General features: G+C 41.7%; 1 protein-coding gene across 3 annotated transcripts in view; it reads left to right on the top strand.

The window, feature by feature from the left end:
* FBXW8 (F-box and WD repeat domain containing 8) overlaps nucleotides 1-19,570 on the top strand; it is a 117,331-nt gene that overhangs the window by 9,847 nt on the left and 87,914 nt on the right. For 2 of the 3 annotated variants that reach the window (XM_043976826.1, XM_043976824.1), the window contains exons 2-3: nucleotides 6,320-6,424; nucleotides 18,101-18,265. In XM_043976826.1, the coding sequence (XP_043832761.1) occupies nucleotides 6,320-6,424; nucleotides 18,101-18,265 (270 nt within the window). The remainder of the gene's footprint in view (nucleotides 1-6,319; nucleotides 6,425-18,100; nucleotides 18,266-19,570) is intronic. The other variant, XM_043976825.1, reaches the window with a different exon arrangement.

Genomic DNA, 19,570 nt, shown 5'->3' with positions numbered 1-19,570 from the left:
AAATTAGCTCTTGGGGCAGCTAGGTGGCGCAGTGGATAGAGCACTGGCCCTGGAGTCAGGAGTACCTGAGTTCAAATCCGGTCTCAGACACTTAACACTTACTAGCTGTGAGACCCTGGGCAAGTCACTTAACCCCAATTACCTCACTAAAAAAAAATTTTTTTTTAAAAGTTGTATTAAAAAATTAGCTCTTATAGCACTTTTCCCTTCCCTTTCACCATTGGGCTTTATGCATTGTAGAACTATAATACCTTTCAGATTATTATTATCTCATCTTTTCATCATTTTCTATGGAATTCAGATAGAAACAGTCCTGGCAGAAGTCACTATCCCATTTTTATTCTTTTATATTTAATTTTCGATGGACTATTTCACAAATGTATAAAATAGCTGCTTTTGTAGTTGAATATTAGTATGAAGTAAGCTCCTCTTCTGGATGCTCACTGAAAGCATTCCTAGTACAATCCCACTAGCACATAGGGCAACATGGATGATGTTCAGGTCCTAATGGACTTCTCACTTGATTTTGAGCTTCCTTGTTGCAACTCTATATTTTGCAAGTTTTTCATTCTTTGTCATTTTGAAATGGAGTATTTGGTGCAGTGAAATTTGTGAAAACATTCTTGAGGTATTTTCTTAAGATTAACATAACATTTGTATAGTGCTTTCAGGTTTGCACAGGGCTATATTCATATTGTCTTGTTTGAACTGAATTTTGGATTACTCAAAGTCAGTGACGGAAGGCCTCCTGTCTCCCAGTATAGGAACTCTGCTTTGCTTCTGTTAGACTCAGAAGAGATTTTGCTTTTTGGATAGGGAAGAGGAGGAAGGAGATAGTCAACCTTCAATAGAAGTGTTACCTGTTGTAGTGACCGGCCTGGTTCCTTTACCTCTTGGCTCTACTCCAGGCTCTGGTATCAGTCAGTACCCTAAGCAGAGGAAAAATGAGGACCCATGGATTTATAACTCAGGGCTCGATGTCAAGTAAGCCTGTTGCTAGTCTCATTTTGACCTTGTGTCCTAGCCCCAAGATTGAGATTCTTTTCTTCTTTCATCTGACCAAGTGTTTATAGCCCAGTTTTCAAAGTTCCTGTCTTATTGCTTCTCTGTTTCTTGCAGGACTGAGGCTTCTCTGCGTGGTAGGAAGTTCTTCAAAACTGAGGCCCTACCTTATTCTCTTCGGTCTTCACAGGGTTTGGAGTGTTATTCCTGAACCTCATTCTTGTAGCTCAGTCTTTATTGACTGTTTTCTTCTTTCTTCAGCCTCCTGCTTGCCACCACCCACACCCAATATTTAAACCCTCCCACTTTCTGAGATAGCTACCAGGTACTCATCTTAGACTTCCCGATGTCAAGCAACTAACTGCCTTTCCCTACCTCTTTCTGCTGCTGAGTGCTCCTAATCTTCTACCCACTTGTCCAAAATTCTTCCTTTTGCCCACTACTAGGATTTTCCTGGAATGCTTCCCCAGTCTCCAGAGGCTAGGCTCTGATTCTGAAGCCTAGTCACAATCAAGGGATTTGAATTTGTGAGTTGGAAGAGATCTCAGGAATCATCTAATTCTACCCATCTCAGCATTAGAATCCACACCAGATCACTTACAACAAATGGTTTTTCAGCCTCTGCTTGTAGAACTCTAGTGAGCCCATCCCCTCATGAGACGGCCCACCCCTCCTTGGGACAGCTGTCATTGTTGGGAAGATTTACTGACCAACCTAAATTTCCTTCATTGTCTGCTCTATCCCACTGCCAGCTAAGCTCCCGGGTCCTGCCATTAGTGTAAGGCGATCATAGATCATAGACCTGAGGGAGAAGGAACTCAACTGAAGGGATCCTCCTGTTTAATCCATCATTTTATTTACTGTGTGCCAGACACTGTGGATTAAAAAAAAAAGGCTGGAGCACTTCATGTCCTCAAGGAGTATTTTAATGAAGACAACTTGTCACTTATAGCTACATACAAATGTATAATGTAAGTAAGAACATCGAACATTTCCAGGAGCCTTTCAGGTTTGTAAAGAACCTTCTCTAGAAATATGTATATTATTTCATTCGCATTAGCATCTGGCAGACTGGGGAAAGGCCTTTGGTAGAAGGTGATGCTTTGAGCTCAGGCTTGAAGGAAGCCAGGAGTTGTAGGAGAGCATGTCAGGAGGAGCAGGTGAGCCAATTGGCTTTATCATAGCACAAGCAGAGGGTAGGACATTGAAGTCGAGAAGATTGGAAAGATAGGAAGGGGCAAGGTTCTGAAGAGCTTTCAGTGCCAAACAAGTGTTTCTCCTCAGAGTAATAGGGAGCTACTGTAGTTTATGGAGTAAAGGAGAAGGAGGTGAAGAGGGAGACATGGTCAGACCTATGCTGTCAGCTGTGTGGAGGAATTAGAATGAGAAGAGCCTTGTGGCAGGCAGATCCATTAGGAGGCCATTCCTGCTGTTTAGGCAAGTAATAAGGACTGGAACCGAGCAATGACTCTGTAATGGAGAGAAGACAGGAGTGAGAGTTGTTGTGAAGTTGGCCACAGTAAACTTTGGAAACAGGATACGTGGGGTGAGAGAGAGTGAGGATGTGAACCAGGGTAACTGGATGGATAATGGTATGTTCCAAACAGGAAGTTCAAAAGGGGAATGGGTCAGGGTGGGAGTGTGGAAGAAGAGGATTTCTCTTTTGAACATGTTAACAAGCCCAGAACTTGTGCTGGGTAAGCCACTTTGGAATAGTCAGTAAACATTTATTAAGCACCTACTGTATTTCAGGCACTATGCTAAGTACTGGGGATACAAATTTGAAAACTGAAAGGCAGTCCCTGCCTTCAAAGAGCTTACAATTGTGAGAAACAGGTGCAGACCACTTTCTCAAAATAAGTTCTTTCAGAGGCAGCTTTGGTACGACAAAAACCTTTTATTGCATTCTTATGAGAATGGGGCACCCACAGTAAAGCCAACTAGTGAGTGCCATATTTATCCTAAGCTAGGACTCGGTAAGTCCCTCCCCTGAGTTACTATAGGTTGCTAGGCTCAGGTTCACAATCTTTCTGGAAGAGTTCTAGCTAAATCCTCCTTGATATGTTACCCTCCCATACACATAGACCTTCCTGCAACCCATGATAGAAAATTTGGTGCAGATTTTAGACAGGGAAGGAGAAGTTAATATTCATAAGTCTATTAAGCAAGCACAGTAGTGACTACAGTTGAACTTTTACTAGAGCACTGGCGAGAGTCACCTCAAACTGGTTCCTATCTCTTTTCTCTTTCTCGAGTTGACAGAATTCACTAGATAATATTGCCCTGCTGTTTCATATATGGGCCTGCTTTTCCTTTTGAAGAGTCCACTATGTATCAAGTTATTACTGTTTCTCACACAATCTAATTGGGGGGGGGGAGGCAAAACAGGTGTGGGGATAGAGGAAGGAAAGGGGGAGGAGAATGGACGAAAATTGGGGACTTGGCAGAGAAGTCTCAAGGTAGAGCAGCCAGGTGAGACATGGGAAGATGGGCTGAGCTGAGCTCTTTCCTTCAATGGAGGGTTTAGAGTTCATGGCCCCACCCACCCATGCCAATCTCAGAGGCAGAGGATGCTGATGAGCTCTTATGGGATGATGAGGGTATCCCAATAATGAGCTTCTTGGGGCATGGTGGGGAAGTTAGAGAAATCCCAAAGTAGTGCAGTCCTGTGAACAATGAAGACTTTGGACGTAGATTCTCTGTAGGCTTTGATGAAAGAAGGCAGAGGCAAGAAAGCAAGCCCAGGCTTATCTACAAAGAGGGTGATGGAGGGACTTCCTTCAGCACATGCCCTGGTCGTATAATGAGAAGAAACATTTTCCCACCCTTAATTCTTCCCTAGCCTAGAGTTACCTGGGCAAGTCACTTAACCCACTTGCCTTAAACATCTGGGGCCATCTCCAGTCATCCTGATGTATCTCTTGCCACTGGACCTGGATGGCTCTGGAGGAGAGCGTGAGGCTGGTGACTTTGCACAGCCCTTCCTCACTTAAGTCCAATTCACTGCAAGTCATGACATCACCCAGATGGCACGGTTTTCTTTGGGAATGAAGGACAAACAACACCCTGAGTTAGAGTGGGGAACCTGGGGGTGTGCTGGTCAAGCCCAGTACTTAAGGAAAAGCAGAAACAGGGTTCCCTCTAGTTCCTGTAGTAGGAATGAACAACTGCTGCTGGCTTGGTGTTTTTTCCCAGAGGCCTAGGCTAGCTTTAGTAGTAACACAGAACATTCCTATTTATTTCCTCTACACATTTTCCTCTCTCACACGTGGACCCCTTTGGAATTGTTTTCTGACTCTCTTGGGGGCTAATAAAACAGTTGGAGAAACACTGCATTTCATGAAGGACTTCCCATGATTTTTGGTCAAGGCCCTTCCTTTGGCTTGTGATACATTCTTTTCTTGCACACCGAGTTCTCTCTCACTACAATATCTCTCTTCCTTTCTACTCCAAAACTTACTGTCAGATCTTTTTCCTTTCTTACTTGGCTACACCTTCTGGCCTGAATACTTGACCCTTTATGCTTTACTGTAGCAGAATCTTATTCTTTCCAGCATTCCTGGATATTATTTCCCCTCCTGCACTCGGTGATCCAATCAAACTGGCCTGTTCTCGTTTCCATGAACACAGCTCTCCTCCTCTTGTCTCTGTGCCTTTGTACTGCTGGTCCCACATGCCTCAGACTCCTACATGAACTGGAACATTTCCAGGTATTCTCCAGACTTAAAAGTGAGGAATGTCTGCTTTAGAATCATATTTTTTTAAGTTCACTTTAAAATATATATATATATATATTCATTTTATTAAATATTTCCCCATCACATGTAAAAACATTTTTAACAATTGTTTTTTTTTTAAATTTTGAGTTCCGTATTCTCTCCCTCCCTTCTACTCCTTCCCTCTCTTTGAGAAGGCAGGCAATTTGATATTGATTATACATGTGAAGTCATGCCAAACATTTCCATATTAGCTATGTTACAAAGGAGAACACAAAATAAAACAATAAAAATAGAGTTAAAAAATCCTTAAATCTGCAGAGTCCATCAGTTGTTTTTTTTTCTGGAGGTGGATGGCATTTTTCATCCTGGGTCATTTGGAATTGTCTTGGATCATTGTTTTGATCAGAGTGGTCATGTCTTTCACAGTTGGCCATCCTTACAACATCGCTGTTACTGTGTACAGTGTCCTCCTGGTAGAACCAAGTTTTCTTAAAAAGCTGAGACTTTGTGTCTGTTTGAAGCCTAGAGCCACGCAGTGAATAAGGCTATTTTCCTTGTAATGGCTTGGCGTGATGATAAAAACCACCAGTCAGCCAAAGCTGATTAAGATTGTATTTTATTAAGCATATACTTGCTGGTGGACTGAGAAGCATGATTTTTGCCCCGTATAAAATGAAATGAGGCAGGTGTGTGTAGAAGAGAGCATGGGATCTATTTGTCATTCTGTTCTGACACTTTGGTTTCTCTGTGCAGGCAGGCACCTCATGACAGCCTTTTCTCTCAAATAAAGCCTGTTACCTCATCTCTAATTGCTTAACTAAAGACGAGCAAGCTCTAATTTCTCAGCATTAATAAATGACACAGTAGAAGAAATGCTTTGTTTGCATTGGCCCACTCAGGTTAACCAGTGTAATCCCCTGAGTGCATTAGGAAACTGTGCTCTTCTAGCAGCAAAGGGAAGATGGTGTTTACCTCAATTAAGAGTAGCATTTTATTTATTTACTTTTTATTCCTTTTCACAACCCCGCTCTTTTTTTTTTTTCCTAATGAAAACACTTAGTGAATTAGATCAGCCTTTCTCAGTGTGTGGGTCTTACCCTCCAAGTTGGGGGTAGCAGCAGTTGTCTTGGAAGCCAGAGCTGTTTCTTGCTCTTGGATGCCTGGATTCTCAGGCCTCTTTTCTTCGCCACTGGCTACTGCAGCCTCTTTAGAAGCAGGAGGCGCTCCCCCCCTTGAAGTGGGTGAACCTTTGCATGGACTCCTGCCGTGCTCCCCAGCTTGTAATGTGGGAACCTGCTCTTGCTTTTTTGAAGCACTGTGGGAACGGGTCTCTAGGATTCTGGAAGTGCACAGTGGGGCTGGCCAGGGGCGATCTGAGAGGTCGGGATTTGAAAAAGGTTGCTAAGCCCTGAATTAGTTGCATACTTCTGATCTGTAGCATAGCAAGAATTTGTGTCTTCACTTAGAAAACAGCATGATCTGTAGTGTTTCTATGTAAGAATGGATGCCTAATAATTACCTGGCCACTAATTATGAGCTGTTTTCATACTGTGGAAGATGAAGTTTATGTTTCAATGCTTTTATTTTGTCCTTTTCAGAATGAAATCAACGAGATCCCCTTCTTTGATATCCAGCTACCTTATGAACTGGCATTAAAGATATTTCAGTATCTGAGCAGGACTGAACTCGGAAGGTGTGCTCAGGTAAGCCCTGCCTATCCCATGTAATTTTTCCCCAATCACAGGGATTAGCACAGATACCTGAATAATTTCAGTTTTGTCAGAGAACTCTTGACATTATTTTTCTTTTCTTTTTTTTTTTATTCCGGGCAATGAGGGTTAAGTGACTTGCCCATGGTCAAACAGCTAGTAAGTGTCAAGTATCTGAGGCTGGATTTGAATTCAGGTCCTCTTGAATTCAGGGTCAGTGCTTTATCCACTGCGCCACCTAGCTACCTTCGTGAGAGAACTCTTAAATAGCGTTGGCTCTATTCAGTAACATTTTTCTAAACAATTAAAAATTTATGGAATTAATGAATTAATGTGAATGTATTCTAAGGAATAACAGCCTCTCTACATTGAAGAATTTGGATATTCCATACTACCTCTTTGTCGATTCAATTCAGTAAGCACTTACTAAGTGCCTAGGTGGTGCAGTGGATAGAGCGTTGGGTTTGGAATCAGGAAGACTCATCTTCCTGAGTTCGAATCTGGCCTCAGACAGTTACTAGCTGTGTGACCACGGGCAAGTCACTTCAGCCTGTTTGCCTCAGTTTCTCATCTGTAAAATGAGCTGGAGAAAGGAATGACAAACCACTCCAGTATCTTTACTAAGAAAATCCTAAATGGGATCATGAAGAGTCAGACACAACTGAACAATAACAACAAAGCACCTACTGTGCATTTTACTTACCATATTGTCAGTGTTATAATGAGCTGTTTCCATCTCGGATACCTGTTCCCTTTGTTACGTGTGTTACAGCTTAACTAAGGTAATAGAAAATACATGACAACAATCACTATTTTGTAAGGTTCAGTAGCTTGTGCTGTTGATGTGCTAATAGTCCCTAATGGAGAGATGCCAGCCAATAGTTAAACAAAATGATGACGGGAGCAAAAATAGCACAGGAACAGGATTTAAAAAAAAAAAAATCATGGTCAGGCAGCCTGTTGACTAACTACCCACAGACTCTGGAGAGAATCTCCACTGCCAGGCAAGAATTAGGCATTTCGGGGCAGCTAGGTGGCGCAGTGGATAGAGCACTGGCCCTGGAGTCAGGAGTACCTGAGTTCAAATCTGGCCTCACACACTTAACACTTACTAGCTGTGTGACCCTGGGCAAGTCACTTAATCCCAATTGCCTCACTTAAAAAAAGAATTAGGCATTTCCATGGTATGCTTTATTTCCTTCTCCCATTCCTGATACTGTAACTGTTCATGTATTCCCAGGAAAAGATGTTACCATATAGTATGTTTAAACAGTGGGGAATTATTAATACAAAAAACCCAAGGAATATGAAGGTAGAAGTATTAAAAGGGTTTGAAACTTTAAAGAGCTTTAATGACTGCTACTTCTGCTATGATTGTACGTTGGAAACAATCTGGCAAGTCTCAGGGCTAGAAAAGTACTTCTGAGATTATCCAGACCCAAACACGAATTCCTTCTACAGCGCCCCAAAAGCGCCAAGGCAGAAGGGTCAAGTGACTTGCCCAGGGTTACACAGCTAGAAAGTGTCTGAGGCCAGATTTCAACTCTGGTCTTCCTGACTCCGGGCCTGGCACTCTATCCACTTATCGGCCACACAGTAGAACACAGATAATGTTAATGTGCGATGTTCTAAGTCCACATGCCACCATTAGGGATCCTTTATGTATGGTTTAATGGCCTTATTTCTATTTGGGTTTGATGCCACTGTTTTAAGCAACTCGTCAAGAATGTAAGACTCAGAGAAGCTACTGACCTGCATCAGTAGAGAGAGTTTCCTCACCTGGGAGTTTCCTATCCTGATGAAATCACAGGCCCAGTTCCCATGCCTATCCTGCCCCTTTATTTTAGAACAGTACTGTTTTTAACATTTTAATGGGAAGTTATGATTTTTAAAACATAAGTTTGAAAAGGTTTACTATATTCCAAAAGGTCTTTAAAAAATAAAAACAAAAACATCAGGGCTGGATTTTTGAATTTGTAGCGAATTCATACAGATTTTTTTCATAGCAAAAGTAGACAGCCTCTGATGACCCTCCCAGCTGTAGATCTGAGATGCTGTGAAGAATGCATCTTCAGAATATGATGAAGATGGGTTAGAAAAGAAGATTCATTTACTAGAAATTTACTTTATGGAAATCCTGTTGGAACGCCTCTTTTCCATTAGTGAAGAGAAACCTGTCCTGACTTTTATCCTCCTTGGACTTTGGATTTGTTAGAGTCTAACTTTACATACTGGCTCTCTTCCCAAAAGCTGAAAACAAGAGGGTGACTAGAAGGGTCCTGGTAGCTGTAATCTTGGGATGGGGTTTAATAGCCTCTTTCTAAAAAGTCAGCAGTAGAAGATCAAATCTTCCTCTTGATAGGGAACTGCTGTTTAAGAAATCATTTCTTTGAGCATTGCTTTCTGTTCTTCTGCTTTGTAGAGAGAGGGCCATGTGGCTTTCACATCTGCTGCTGCTTCTCTCGTCCAAAGAGTTTATCAGTTACAGATATCATCTTGTAGAAAAAGACATCCCCCTTTCTAGACAACAGGGCTGCATTTCAGGGTAGATTGGTTATGCTGGTGAGATTATTCTGCAGGTGTGAACAAGCTCATTTACAACACAGTAGTCCAATTGTCTACCAGAAATCTTCCCCCTTTGGCCAGTTGGATTTACTTCTTTTTTTTTTTTCCAGTCTGGTTTGGAGAGAGTATGTATAAGAATTGGAAAATATTCTTGAATACAGCTCTTGGATAATGTGCAGTGCCCCAGGTGGCCAGGATTTTGTGAGGCTTTCAGAGTAAATGCCTACTGAAGGCTTGTAGTTCATAGAATTGGCTTGCTTTTTGAATGTTAAAATAAAAGGTGAAGTAATAAAAATAAATAGCATTTTCATTTTTTCCCATGGCGTTTTTGTTTTTGAAACAAGAAAAAACCCTTCTGTCGGATGGAATGTCCTGCTGCTTTATATTTTTATTGTAGAGGTCTTTTTTATTTTTTATTTTTTATCAAGGTCCCTGGGGATTTTAATGAAATTGAGCCAGTTTTGTCGAATTGGCATTGTGAACTATATGAGTGCCCTTGGAGAAAACCTGTTTGCTCAGCTCTTTATGCCAAATTGGTAACTGACTAACAGTAAAGTAGCCTGATTGTGTAGGCCTTTGGAAATTCAAGTGTGCTGAAAATTAAGTAGTTGGAGAAATCCTTTTCCTTTGATTTTTGTCTCTCCTGTTCTCCCCTCTGTTTCTGTTTTATTGGGTTTTATAACCTAAGGTCTTACCATTTTGTGCTGGCTCATGATTTGTGTGAGTCCTAGACGGTTCACTCCTGAGGCCTTGGCTTTCTCTACTTGAGGGCTTAGTGGTCTCTAAGGGAATTGTGCTCTGTTGAAGAGAGGATTTGGTGTTGAAAAATCCACTCAAACAATCTCCATTTTTGTGGAATATGTAAATTTGCCAACCCTTTAAACTTCTTTGTTGGATTATTTATCATTTGTGTTACTCATTTGTGTAGTGCACACAGGATATGATACTTTGTTGACTATTTAAAAAATAACAGAATAACACAGTTCATTCATCAAGCCTCCATGAAACACCTACTGTGCACAAATGTACTTTGCTAAGCTCTGTGGGAGACACAAATAGAAAAATAAGCCTTTGGGAAGCTCTGGGTCTAGTAGGGGGATATAAGACACATCTATTAGTCAATCAGCAAGCTTTTATTAAGTGCCAACTATGAGCCAGACATTGTGCAAGGGGGCTCAGAAAAACAGACTATATATAATGTGATAATGGAATTGTCATTTATATTGTTTTCACCCTGTGTGAAAAATTAGAATGTTAGTTTAGCTGTTAGAATGCCAGGTAGTGCCGTGGAGAGTGATTTTCAGGTGTGTGTTGCCATTATCCACTTACATGAACTGCAGGTGTCAGTTCTTCTGTTGGTAACCACACCTGCATTAACACCTGTGAGGCACTCTAAACTCTAAGCCTGAAAATGATATGTGCAATGTCTAGGTCCACCTTTGTATATGAGAGAATTTAATTTCTTTGAGCTTAGCATAAGGAAACCAATAAAGAAAATTAAGGGATGTTAGAGAAATTGCAGGATCCAGTGATGGCTGATAGAATTGAAGAGGAGCAGATGAATCACACCAAGATAAACAAGCTGTTAGGTTTCTGATGTGAAGATATTACTGTTTTCTAGATAGAAAAGGCTGACGCATGAGCCTCTCTGGGGACTGCTTACTGAAATCTTTAAGTTAAGGAAGAACATCAAGATCAGATCAAGGCCCTGCTTATTCTAGACCCAGTCTTCTGTTCACATTGCCATAGGCAGATAGGACCTCAAGGGGATTAGTGATCTGTCGGCACTTAACTGTCCCCTCACACCTCCCTGCAGAGCATGAAGGGGGCAGATGCAGGGACCCTAGAGCCGACCTTTAACTTCCTGAGCTCTGACTGTGCCTCTCTTTCTGGAGGATCAAGTGGACCTAGCTGAGAGCCTCGAATTTGGTGGTGATGGATTAAGGGCATCCTCCTCCTTCTCTGGGGACAGCCCCAGTGAGCAGGTGAGGCTCTTAGGTGACCTTTACTGCCCTTGTTGGGTCTGATGGCAAAGCTGGCTTGTCCTCAGTGAGCAGACTTTGTGTGTGTGTGCATGTATAAACATGTAACTAGAACAATGGTTTTCTGCTTGCTGGGCCGCATCACCCCAACTCAGGCAGAGCTAATCAAGCTGATCTGGAGCCAAGGGCTGTTTTTTAACACAGCAACTCACAGTGGGGTTGTAAAGTGAAATGCTGGAGACATTTTTATTAGAGACTTCTTGCAGCTGAGGCTCGCTCAGTGGGGCTTTTACAGGGGAGTGTCGGGCCAGTTCTGGTGCATTAAAGAAAGGTCAGGTTAGGCCCTTTGGAAAATTTAAGCTTGTAAACTGTTTGGATTTAATCTAATTTGATTTTTAAAAATCACAAAATAAGACAGATTTCTTTTGGGGGGAAGACTTTTAAGCATTTGTGAAAGCTTTAGAATAATCTACATTTTTTCTTTTCTTTTTTCTTAATGGCTTAAAAAAACCCCTTAAAATGTATGTATTTTCTTTAAAAAGTTTTTTTCCTCACTCCTGTCCAGTTTATTTAAAAAGTTGGCAGCATTTTGATATTTGCAAGACTCATCTTACCATTATCTGGGAGTCGACTACTCCTAAAATGCTGCAGATTCTCAGGGGCTTGCCTAACAAAACCAAGCCACTCACTCAGCTCCCAACACAGTCGTAAAGTCTGCTCCCTGCTGAGCACATGAGTCTCCTGTCTCTCTCAGCACCTAGTACAGTGATAGGCACTCAATAAATGCTTGCTGTATGACACTTCACTGGAATGGAATCCTAGGACACATGCATTGATCTGGGCAGACCCCACAGTGGGAGAAAGGAGGGGGAGAACAAGGAGAGAAGGGAGGAGGGAGCTGATAAACCCATTGTACTTTGCCCTGGGCAGGCCACCCCTTGGAACTGTTATGTTCACATTTGAAATATTGTGGATGCCACTTTTGAGAAGGACATTCAGGATGGTGAGGACCAGAGACCATGCCAGACAAGCATCAGTTGGAGGAATTAGGAATGTGGGTGTGGGTTGGGGAGATATAGCTGTTAAGTATTTGAAAATTATGTGGAAAAGGTCCTAGAACCAAACCAATAGGTACAAGTCACTGGGGATTAGATTTCAACTCAACACAAGGAAAAATTTCCCAATTAGACCAGTCTAAAAATGGAATGGCTGCTTTGGGGGATAATGAGATCCCTATCACTGGAGCTGGAAGTTTGCTTGTTGGAGATGTTGTGGACAGAATTCATAATTACGGCATGGGTTAAATTAGACTGAACCTCATTCTGACTCTAAGAAAACAGATTTTCTCTGAGGGTCTTTCTAATTCCTTGAGTTTCTTTAAAACAATTATTTGATCTTTGGAGGCAGCAAAGTCTTAAATCTATCTGCCAGGTTTGGAAGTTTAGGTCAAGAAAGTGATGGAAGTAGCCTGAGACCCCTGCCTTTGCTATGTTCCTCATCTAACTTATTACAGCTTTTTTTTTAACTCTTTTTTTTTTTTTGGTGGGGGAGGTGTGAGGCAGTTGGGATTAAGTGACTTGCCCAGGGTCACACAACTAGTGTCAAGTGTCTGAGGCCAGATTTGAACTTCTTATATCTTTTGTGTTTGTTTATCTTCATTCATCTGTCTCACACACACACACGCACACGTGTGTGTGTGTGTGTGTGTGTGTGTGTTCAAAGTCTGTCTTTAAACACAAACACTGATTTTGCAGGCCCCATGTGAAAACCTGCTTCACTGCTTTACTTATGCCTTATATTTATACCCATATTCATATAGAAGGCTTTTTTTTTTTGGTCTTTCTTCATATGTCCTTTATTTTTAATTTGTGTATTTTTACTAATCAAAATTACTTAGACACTCAAAGTCCTTCTTAACACAATATTGCTGTTGCTGTATACAGTGTTCTCTTGGTTCTGCTCACTTTCTGTTCTTCATCATTTCATGCAAGTCTTTCCATGCCTTTCTAAGATCAATGAGCTCATCATTTCTTATACAGCACAGCAGTATTCCATCAAACCATGCTCCACAACTTGATCAGCCATTCCCAGTTGATGGAGATTTCTGCAGTTTCCAGTTCTTTGCCCAACAAAGAGAGCTGCTATAAACAGCCCCTTCACATTTAAAGTTATGATTACTGGGGCAGCTAGGTGGCGCAGTGGATAAAACACTGGCCCTTGGATTCAGGAGGACTTGAGTTCAAATGTAACTTTAAACACTTGACACTTACTAGCTGTGTGACCTTGGGCAAGTCACTTAACCCTCATTCCCTGCCCCTCCCAAAAGAAGAAAGTTATGATTACTATTTGTGAATTGTCCTCCATTTTATTTTTACTCACTATTTTCTTTCTCAGCCTCTCTTTTTACCCTGTCCCTGTTACTTTATCTTCTCCCCCCACCTCCTATTCCCCATCCTTCCCACCCTTCCAAGAGTCCCCCATCCCCTCATCTCAATCCACACACCCCTCCAAATGTCTACCCTCCACGCTCTCCCCCACCGCAAAAAAAAAAGAGAATTTGACAAACTGAAAGACTTTCAGGTATTTGTAACAAAAAGACCAGGACATAGAAGGTGTTTTTTTAAAAAGTGACTAGTGTCCTGGTCATTACAGAAGCCAGGGTAGGGAAGGTGATTTAGAGTTTGCCCTTGATTGACATTGCTTTGACATACCTTTGGATGCCTCAGACGTTATAATTCCTTTTATTCATTAGCTTACCTTTTTTGGTGTTTAATAAGTAGTTTATCGGTAAAAATATTTCAAACTGAGAGAGAAATGTGAGATTTTGCATTTTGATCTTCCTGTGCCTTGTTGGGTGGGTTTCATCCTGTGTCTTGTCACAGTGTAGGCCATGGATTGGCACTGTAGATACCAGTTCAACAAAAATCTCCTTCCAAAAAAATATTTCCAAGTTAAAAATAATATTTGATGTAATAAAACTTCAGAACAACAAAGGAATTTTTAGGAGTTATTTGGAGTTTATTGTTAACAGGGTTTGACTTGTAAGCAGTGTAGATTCCATCTCGCCTCGTCAGTTATTAATAATCACAACCATTTACATGACACATTAAGGTTCGAAGAGCTCTTTATAGGAGTCATCTCCTTTAATCCTCCATAATCCCATAAGATAGGCACCATGAATATTTCATGCCCATTCTACAGATGGTTAAACAGGCCTTGAGCCTAGGAAGTAGGAGCCACTAAAGCAAACTTCAGACCCAGATCTTTCTGATGCCGAGTCCTGCTCTGTTCCTTCTAGACCCCAGTGGAGAGAGTATGGCAGGGAAAACCCTGTAGGCCACTATGGGGCACCAGAATCGGGGAGCAAGTGGGGCAGTGCTGGAGGCAGGAAGAGTTGAGTTCTCATACAGCCTCAGATACTAGCTGTATGACCCTGGGCAAGTCCGGTCACCTCTGCCTCATTTTCTTCTTCTGTAAAATGGAGATAATAACAATATCTCTCAGGATTGCTGTGAGGATCAAATGAGACAATCTTTGTAAAGTTCTTAGCCAGTGCCTGATACCTGGGAGGTTTCCTATTCCAGCCCCCCCCCCCCCCCTTTACTTGGAATCAGGAGACCTTCATTCAAATCCCACCTCAGACACCTTATTATGTGACCCTGGGAAAAGTGCAGAGGCTCTCTGAACTTCAGCTTCATTTTCTATAAAATGGGCTTCCCTCATGCAGTTGTTAGGAGGAAAGTGCTTCGTGAAACTTGAAGTGTTATAGAAATGTAAGGTAACATTGTCATCCCCCACACATCCTTTCCTTGACAGATCTTGTGAGACTTGTTAAGGCAGGTGTTATTATTTCTACCTTCTAGGTGAGGAAATTTAGACTCAGAAATACTAGAATCTTGGCATTTTTAAGTTACAAAAGTCATTAGAGATGGTCAAATCCAAACACCTTGTTTTCAGAGATTTGGAAAGAGAAGTCCATAAAGAGGGATTAAGTGATTTATTTGCTCAATATCGTTAATAATGAAAGCTCTGAGACTCAAGCCTTTTCCTCATCTAGTCATTTTCTCACCATCCTACTTTGTTTTCTGATAATGCAGTTGACTTTTATATTGTAGCCAGTCAGCCAGCATTTATCAAGGGCCTACTATGTGCCAGGTCCTCCTGCTCTCAAGGAGCTCACAGTGTGATAGAAGAGACAGCAGGCAAACAGCTACATATGACCAGATAGAGACAGAACAAATTGGAGATAATCTCACAGAGAAAAAGAGTATTGGGAAAGGGTGAGGTGGCCCTGTGGCAGAGAGTTGAAAGATGCTTAGAGGCAGAAGAACACTGTTCCAGGCATGGGGGACAGCGAGTGACAATGCTGGGAAGTGAAAGACGAATATGTGGCCACGCCTGCTGTTACTGCGCATTGCTTTATTGAACTTCACCATTAGGTAGGGTTTTGTTCTAAACAAATCGAAAGTTGGCAACCCTGCGTCAAGTGGCTCTGTCACTGCCATTCTTCCAATGGCCTGTGTTCCCATCGTGTGTCTGTGTCACATTTGGGTGACTCTTGAAATGGTTCAGCCTTTTTCATGGTTACGATGTCTGGGATGGTCTGTGATCAGTGATCCTTGGTGTTACTGTATGGATTATTTGGGAGTGTCATGCACCATGCCTGTATGAGATGGCAAATGCAATCAGTAAACATGTGTGTTGTGACGGCTCTACCGAGCTTCCGTTCCCCGTCTCTCTCCCTGTTCTCAAGCCTCCCCATTCAGGATATTGAAAGTGAGGCCAGTGAATAACCCCACGATGGCCCGAGTGTTCAAGTGAAAGGAAGAGTCAGTCGATCCCCAAGCTTCATTGTTGTCTTATTTTAAGAAATTGCCAATGCCACCCCAACCTTCAGCAACCACCACCTGATAGAGAGTCAGCAGCCATCTGCATTGAGCACAAAGATTAGGGCTCAGTGGAGGTGCAGATGATGGTTTATTTTTAAAATAAGGGATATGCATTTTTCTAGACATGAAACTATTGTACACTTGATAGATTACACTGTGGTATAAATAGAGTTTTTATATGCACTGAGTCATGTGACTCACTTTATTGTGATACTCACTTTGCAATGGGCTGGAACCAAACCAGCAAAATCTCTAAGCTCTGCCTGGACTGAACACCTTCCCACCTCCCTCAACCTCCTCTCTCCTCTCATTGGAAGGCTGGTGGGCAGAACATCCAAATCTGCCCAGAGCTTTCCTTTAGCGAGGGCCATACGTGGCCTGTGCGGTGAGCTGCATGTTCTATTGGAAGCTCTGCTTGGTCTGAACTCCATGGAACAAGACGCTCCCAACCCTGGGCGCCCCCGGTTATTTCTCTCCGCATTCCATCCAGCTTCTTTTCCTGTGCTGCCTTCCTCCATTAGATTGTAAGCTCCTTGAGGACACTTAACACTGTACTTGGCACACAATAGGCATTTAATAAATGTTTATTGAATTGAATTGGAGGAATAGTACACAGAGGGAAGTAAGGTGGAAGATGAGTAGAAGGAAATCCGGCCTCAGACACTTAACATTTACTAGCTGTGTGACCCTGGGCAAGTCACTTAACCCCCATTGCCTCACCAAAAAAAAAAAAAAAAAAAAAGATGAGTAGAAGGGTCCCAAGGGGCCAGGTTATGAAGGGCTTTGAATGCCAAACACAAGAGTCATAGTTGATCTTGGAAGTGATACAGAGCCCCTGAACTTTATCCAGTAGGGGGGTGATGTGCATCTGAAAAAGCTGACTGTTAAATAATATATTTTGGGGGGGGGGGTCAGGGAAGTAATATTTTATACACACCAAAGAAATGTATTGTTTAACGAAACTTTGTGGTGAACCCTTTTGGAAAATGTGGAATCCTTCTCAGTGTGAATTTTCACTCCTTGACTTTTGCCCACACAGTCTGGGAAACATACACATATACATATGCAATTGCACGTACACCTTTAAATGGGGTATGCTTTTGCCTCAGTTCTTATAACATTCACAAGAACTCTTAGCTTCTGTCAGTCTTGTTCTTTCTCAGTCCCCCTATTCCTCCCCTCCCCCCAATATTTGATGTTTACAAATGCCCCTCAGGGAGTGTTACAGAACACAGGTTACTATCCACTGTAGGTCACTGTATTCATTTTATTAGATGTGAGTTGCAACCTTAGGCTTAAGAACAAGCATTAACCACTTGATCCTTTGTTACCATAATACACCATAGACCTCAGATTCCATTTATCTGTCTAAACCAGCCTTAGATTCTTGCCAGCAAAGTCCATCCCTTGCAGTCCAGCCAACTTTGTACATCATTCTGTTATATCATAAATCTCCTTGCTCTAAGTGAAGATTGAAAGAAAGCACCGGCATCTAAAATGGCTCATTTCCCCTGGATGCCAGTGGGTTTTAAAAAGGACCATTCTAGACGGAATCTTAATTTCTCTGTATCAGTCCTTTTTAGCAGCTTGCATTTCCCATAAAAAACCACGTGGGTAACAACATTTTAGTCTCATTCCTGCGAAAGCTCTACTTTCATATTCTGAAAGTATTTTTAGACTATGAACCTAATAGAATCCAAGTTCTCACAGTAGAGAGTATACATCTGAAGTAAAGAAGTGTGTTTTACTAATAGATGACAGAGTCACTAGTTGTATTTACTGTTCTTTGCTGTATACCTGCATCTCTGTGATCTTGGAGCCTCACTTCTCCTTCAGCCTTCTAAGCTCAAATCGAGGAGATATGATGCTTGTTGGCACTGACAGTCTCTTAGGAAAGATGTTATGTAACTACAAAATATAGATGTTAACACATTTGAAATTGCATGGATTTTGCATTTTATTTGGATCCCTAAAACCTCGCACATTTATATGTGACAATCTGATTAAATGTTCTAAAATGCGATTGTAGGTAGTAGTTCAACAGTTTTGAAGTCTTGGGAAAAAAATTGGAAACATTTTGCTTCTGTTTTTTTCAACACAAAGCATTTTGTTAACGAGGCGTTTTACACTGCCATAAATCTAGGGCAGTAATAAAGGTGTTGATTGATTTTTGGATGGCAGTGGGGCTTCTGTAATTGCATAATTTGACATTTATGTCACTTGGGCTGTTTTAGGTGAGCAAGATGTGGAAGGTTCTTGCAGAAGATGAAGTGTTGTGGTACAGATTGTGCCAACAGGAAGGGTACCTTCCAGATACCAGCATCTCTGATTGCTCCTGCTGGAAACTTGTCTTCCAAGAATCCCGGGCCAAGGAACACACGTTAAGAACCAACTGGAAGGTAAACAGTGCCCGGTAGTGTTACCTGTAGGAGACTAACTCAGGAGAGGATTAGGAAACTGAAAGCTTCGACCTTTGAATGGCAGCATGAGATCAAATGCCAGAAGTTAAGGTGGTGGGGGGATTGAAGAGCTTTTCCCTCAGCTGTTGGCAAATTGATGCCCATTTTGTTTGCGTTTAGAAAACCAGCTCCCATTTTCCACAAGAGCATTTAGGTGTATCTTCTAGCTCTTTTCTAAATTGGGGCTATTGAGTTAATTTTTGTTTATTAGCCCTTAATAGGAAGCATTCCTATTCACCTTCACCGATTCTTAAGTTAAATGGAAAAAATGAAAGTGTGAGCAGTTTGGAGGTGAGGGGTTGAAAAGAATATTCTTAGTACATGCAAGGAAGAGATTATTAAGGTCCTATTTCCTCTGCATCACTGGCTCAACTCCATATCATTTATCACTATAGAATTATTTTGGAAATATTAGATCATAGCTAGGAGTTTTCTTAAAGGTATTTTTTTCTTTTTGTAGGAAATAGCTGTCATGTACTCTGTTTTGGAATGAAGTTCTCAGTGTAGTAAGACAGCCTGTATTTTAATTTAGCCCCTGAATGTCTGCAAAGACCAGATTGTAAAGATATCCTGCCCAACCCCCCTCCCACCCCCAGGTTAAACCCACTTGGAATATTGGGCCTAGTAGATTTGTGGGTGAACACATTTTTGCTTACTACTAATGGTGATGGATACTTGTTTTTATGGCTAGTGCAGTGTTTGACTTTCCTGTTTCTCTTCAGTAAAGTCATAACTAGTTGAGTAATGGATACAACTGAAAATCGACCCATATAAACAAAACAAGAAGTACTTGTCCCAGAGGAGTAAGTGCATATTGTTGTTTTCTTTTGGAAAAAATAGCCGTACTGGTTCCATAGGCTCTGTGTGCATCCATTTCATAGACATCTAAAGCCATCACTTGTGGGGCCTTCATACGCAGCAGTCTAAAGGGGCATGGCGTGCTTAGAAACTATGAGGTCCCTTGAACTGCTTATAGTGAGAGCCTTCCTCTGCAAAAATATGTTGTAGATTTTATTTTAATCTTCACTATGGATGAGAAAAATTTGTCAGGTCTAAAATGTACTTTAGAAATGTTCATTTCAAGGGGGCAGCTCGGTGGCACAGTGGATAGAGCACCGGCCTTGGATTCAGGAGGACCTGAGTTCAGATCCAGCCTCAGACACTTGACACTTAACTAGCTGTGTGACCCTGGGCAAGTCACTTAACCCTCAGTGCCCCGCAAAAAAACCAAACCAAACCAAACAA

The sequence above is a fragment of the Dromiciops gliroides genome, chromosome 1 (genome assembly GCF_019393635.1).
Source record: "Dromiciops gliroides isolate mDroGli1 chromosome 1, mDroGli1.pri, whole genome shotgun sequence".
Taxonomy (NCBI): domain Eukaryota; kingdom Metazoa; phylum Chordata; class Mammalia; order Microbiotheria; family Microbiotheriidae; genus Dromiciops; species Dromiciops gliroides.
Note: the sequence above shows the minus strand (reverse complement) of the source record. Positions and strands in the feature narration are given on the sequence as shown.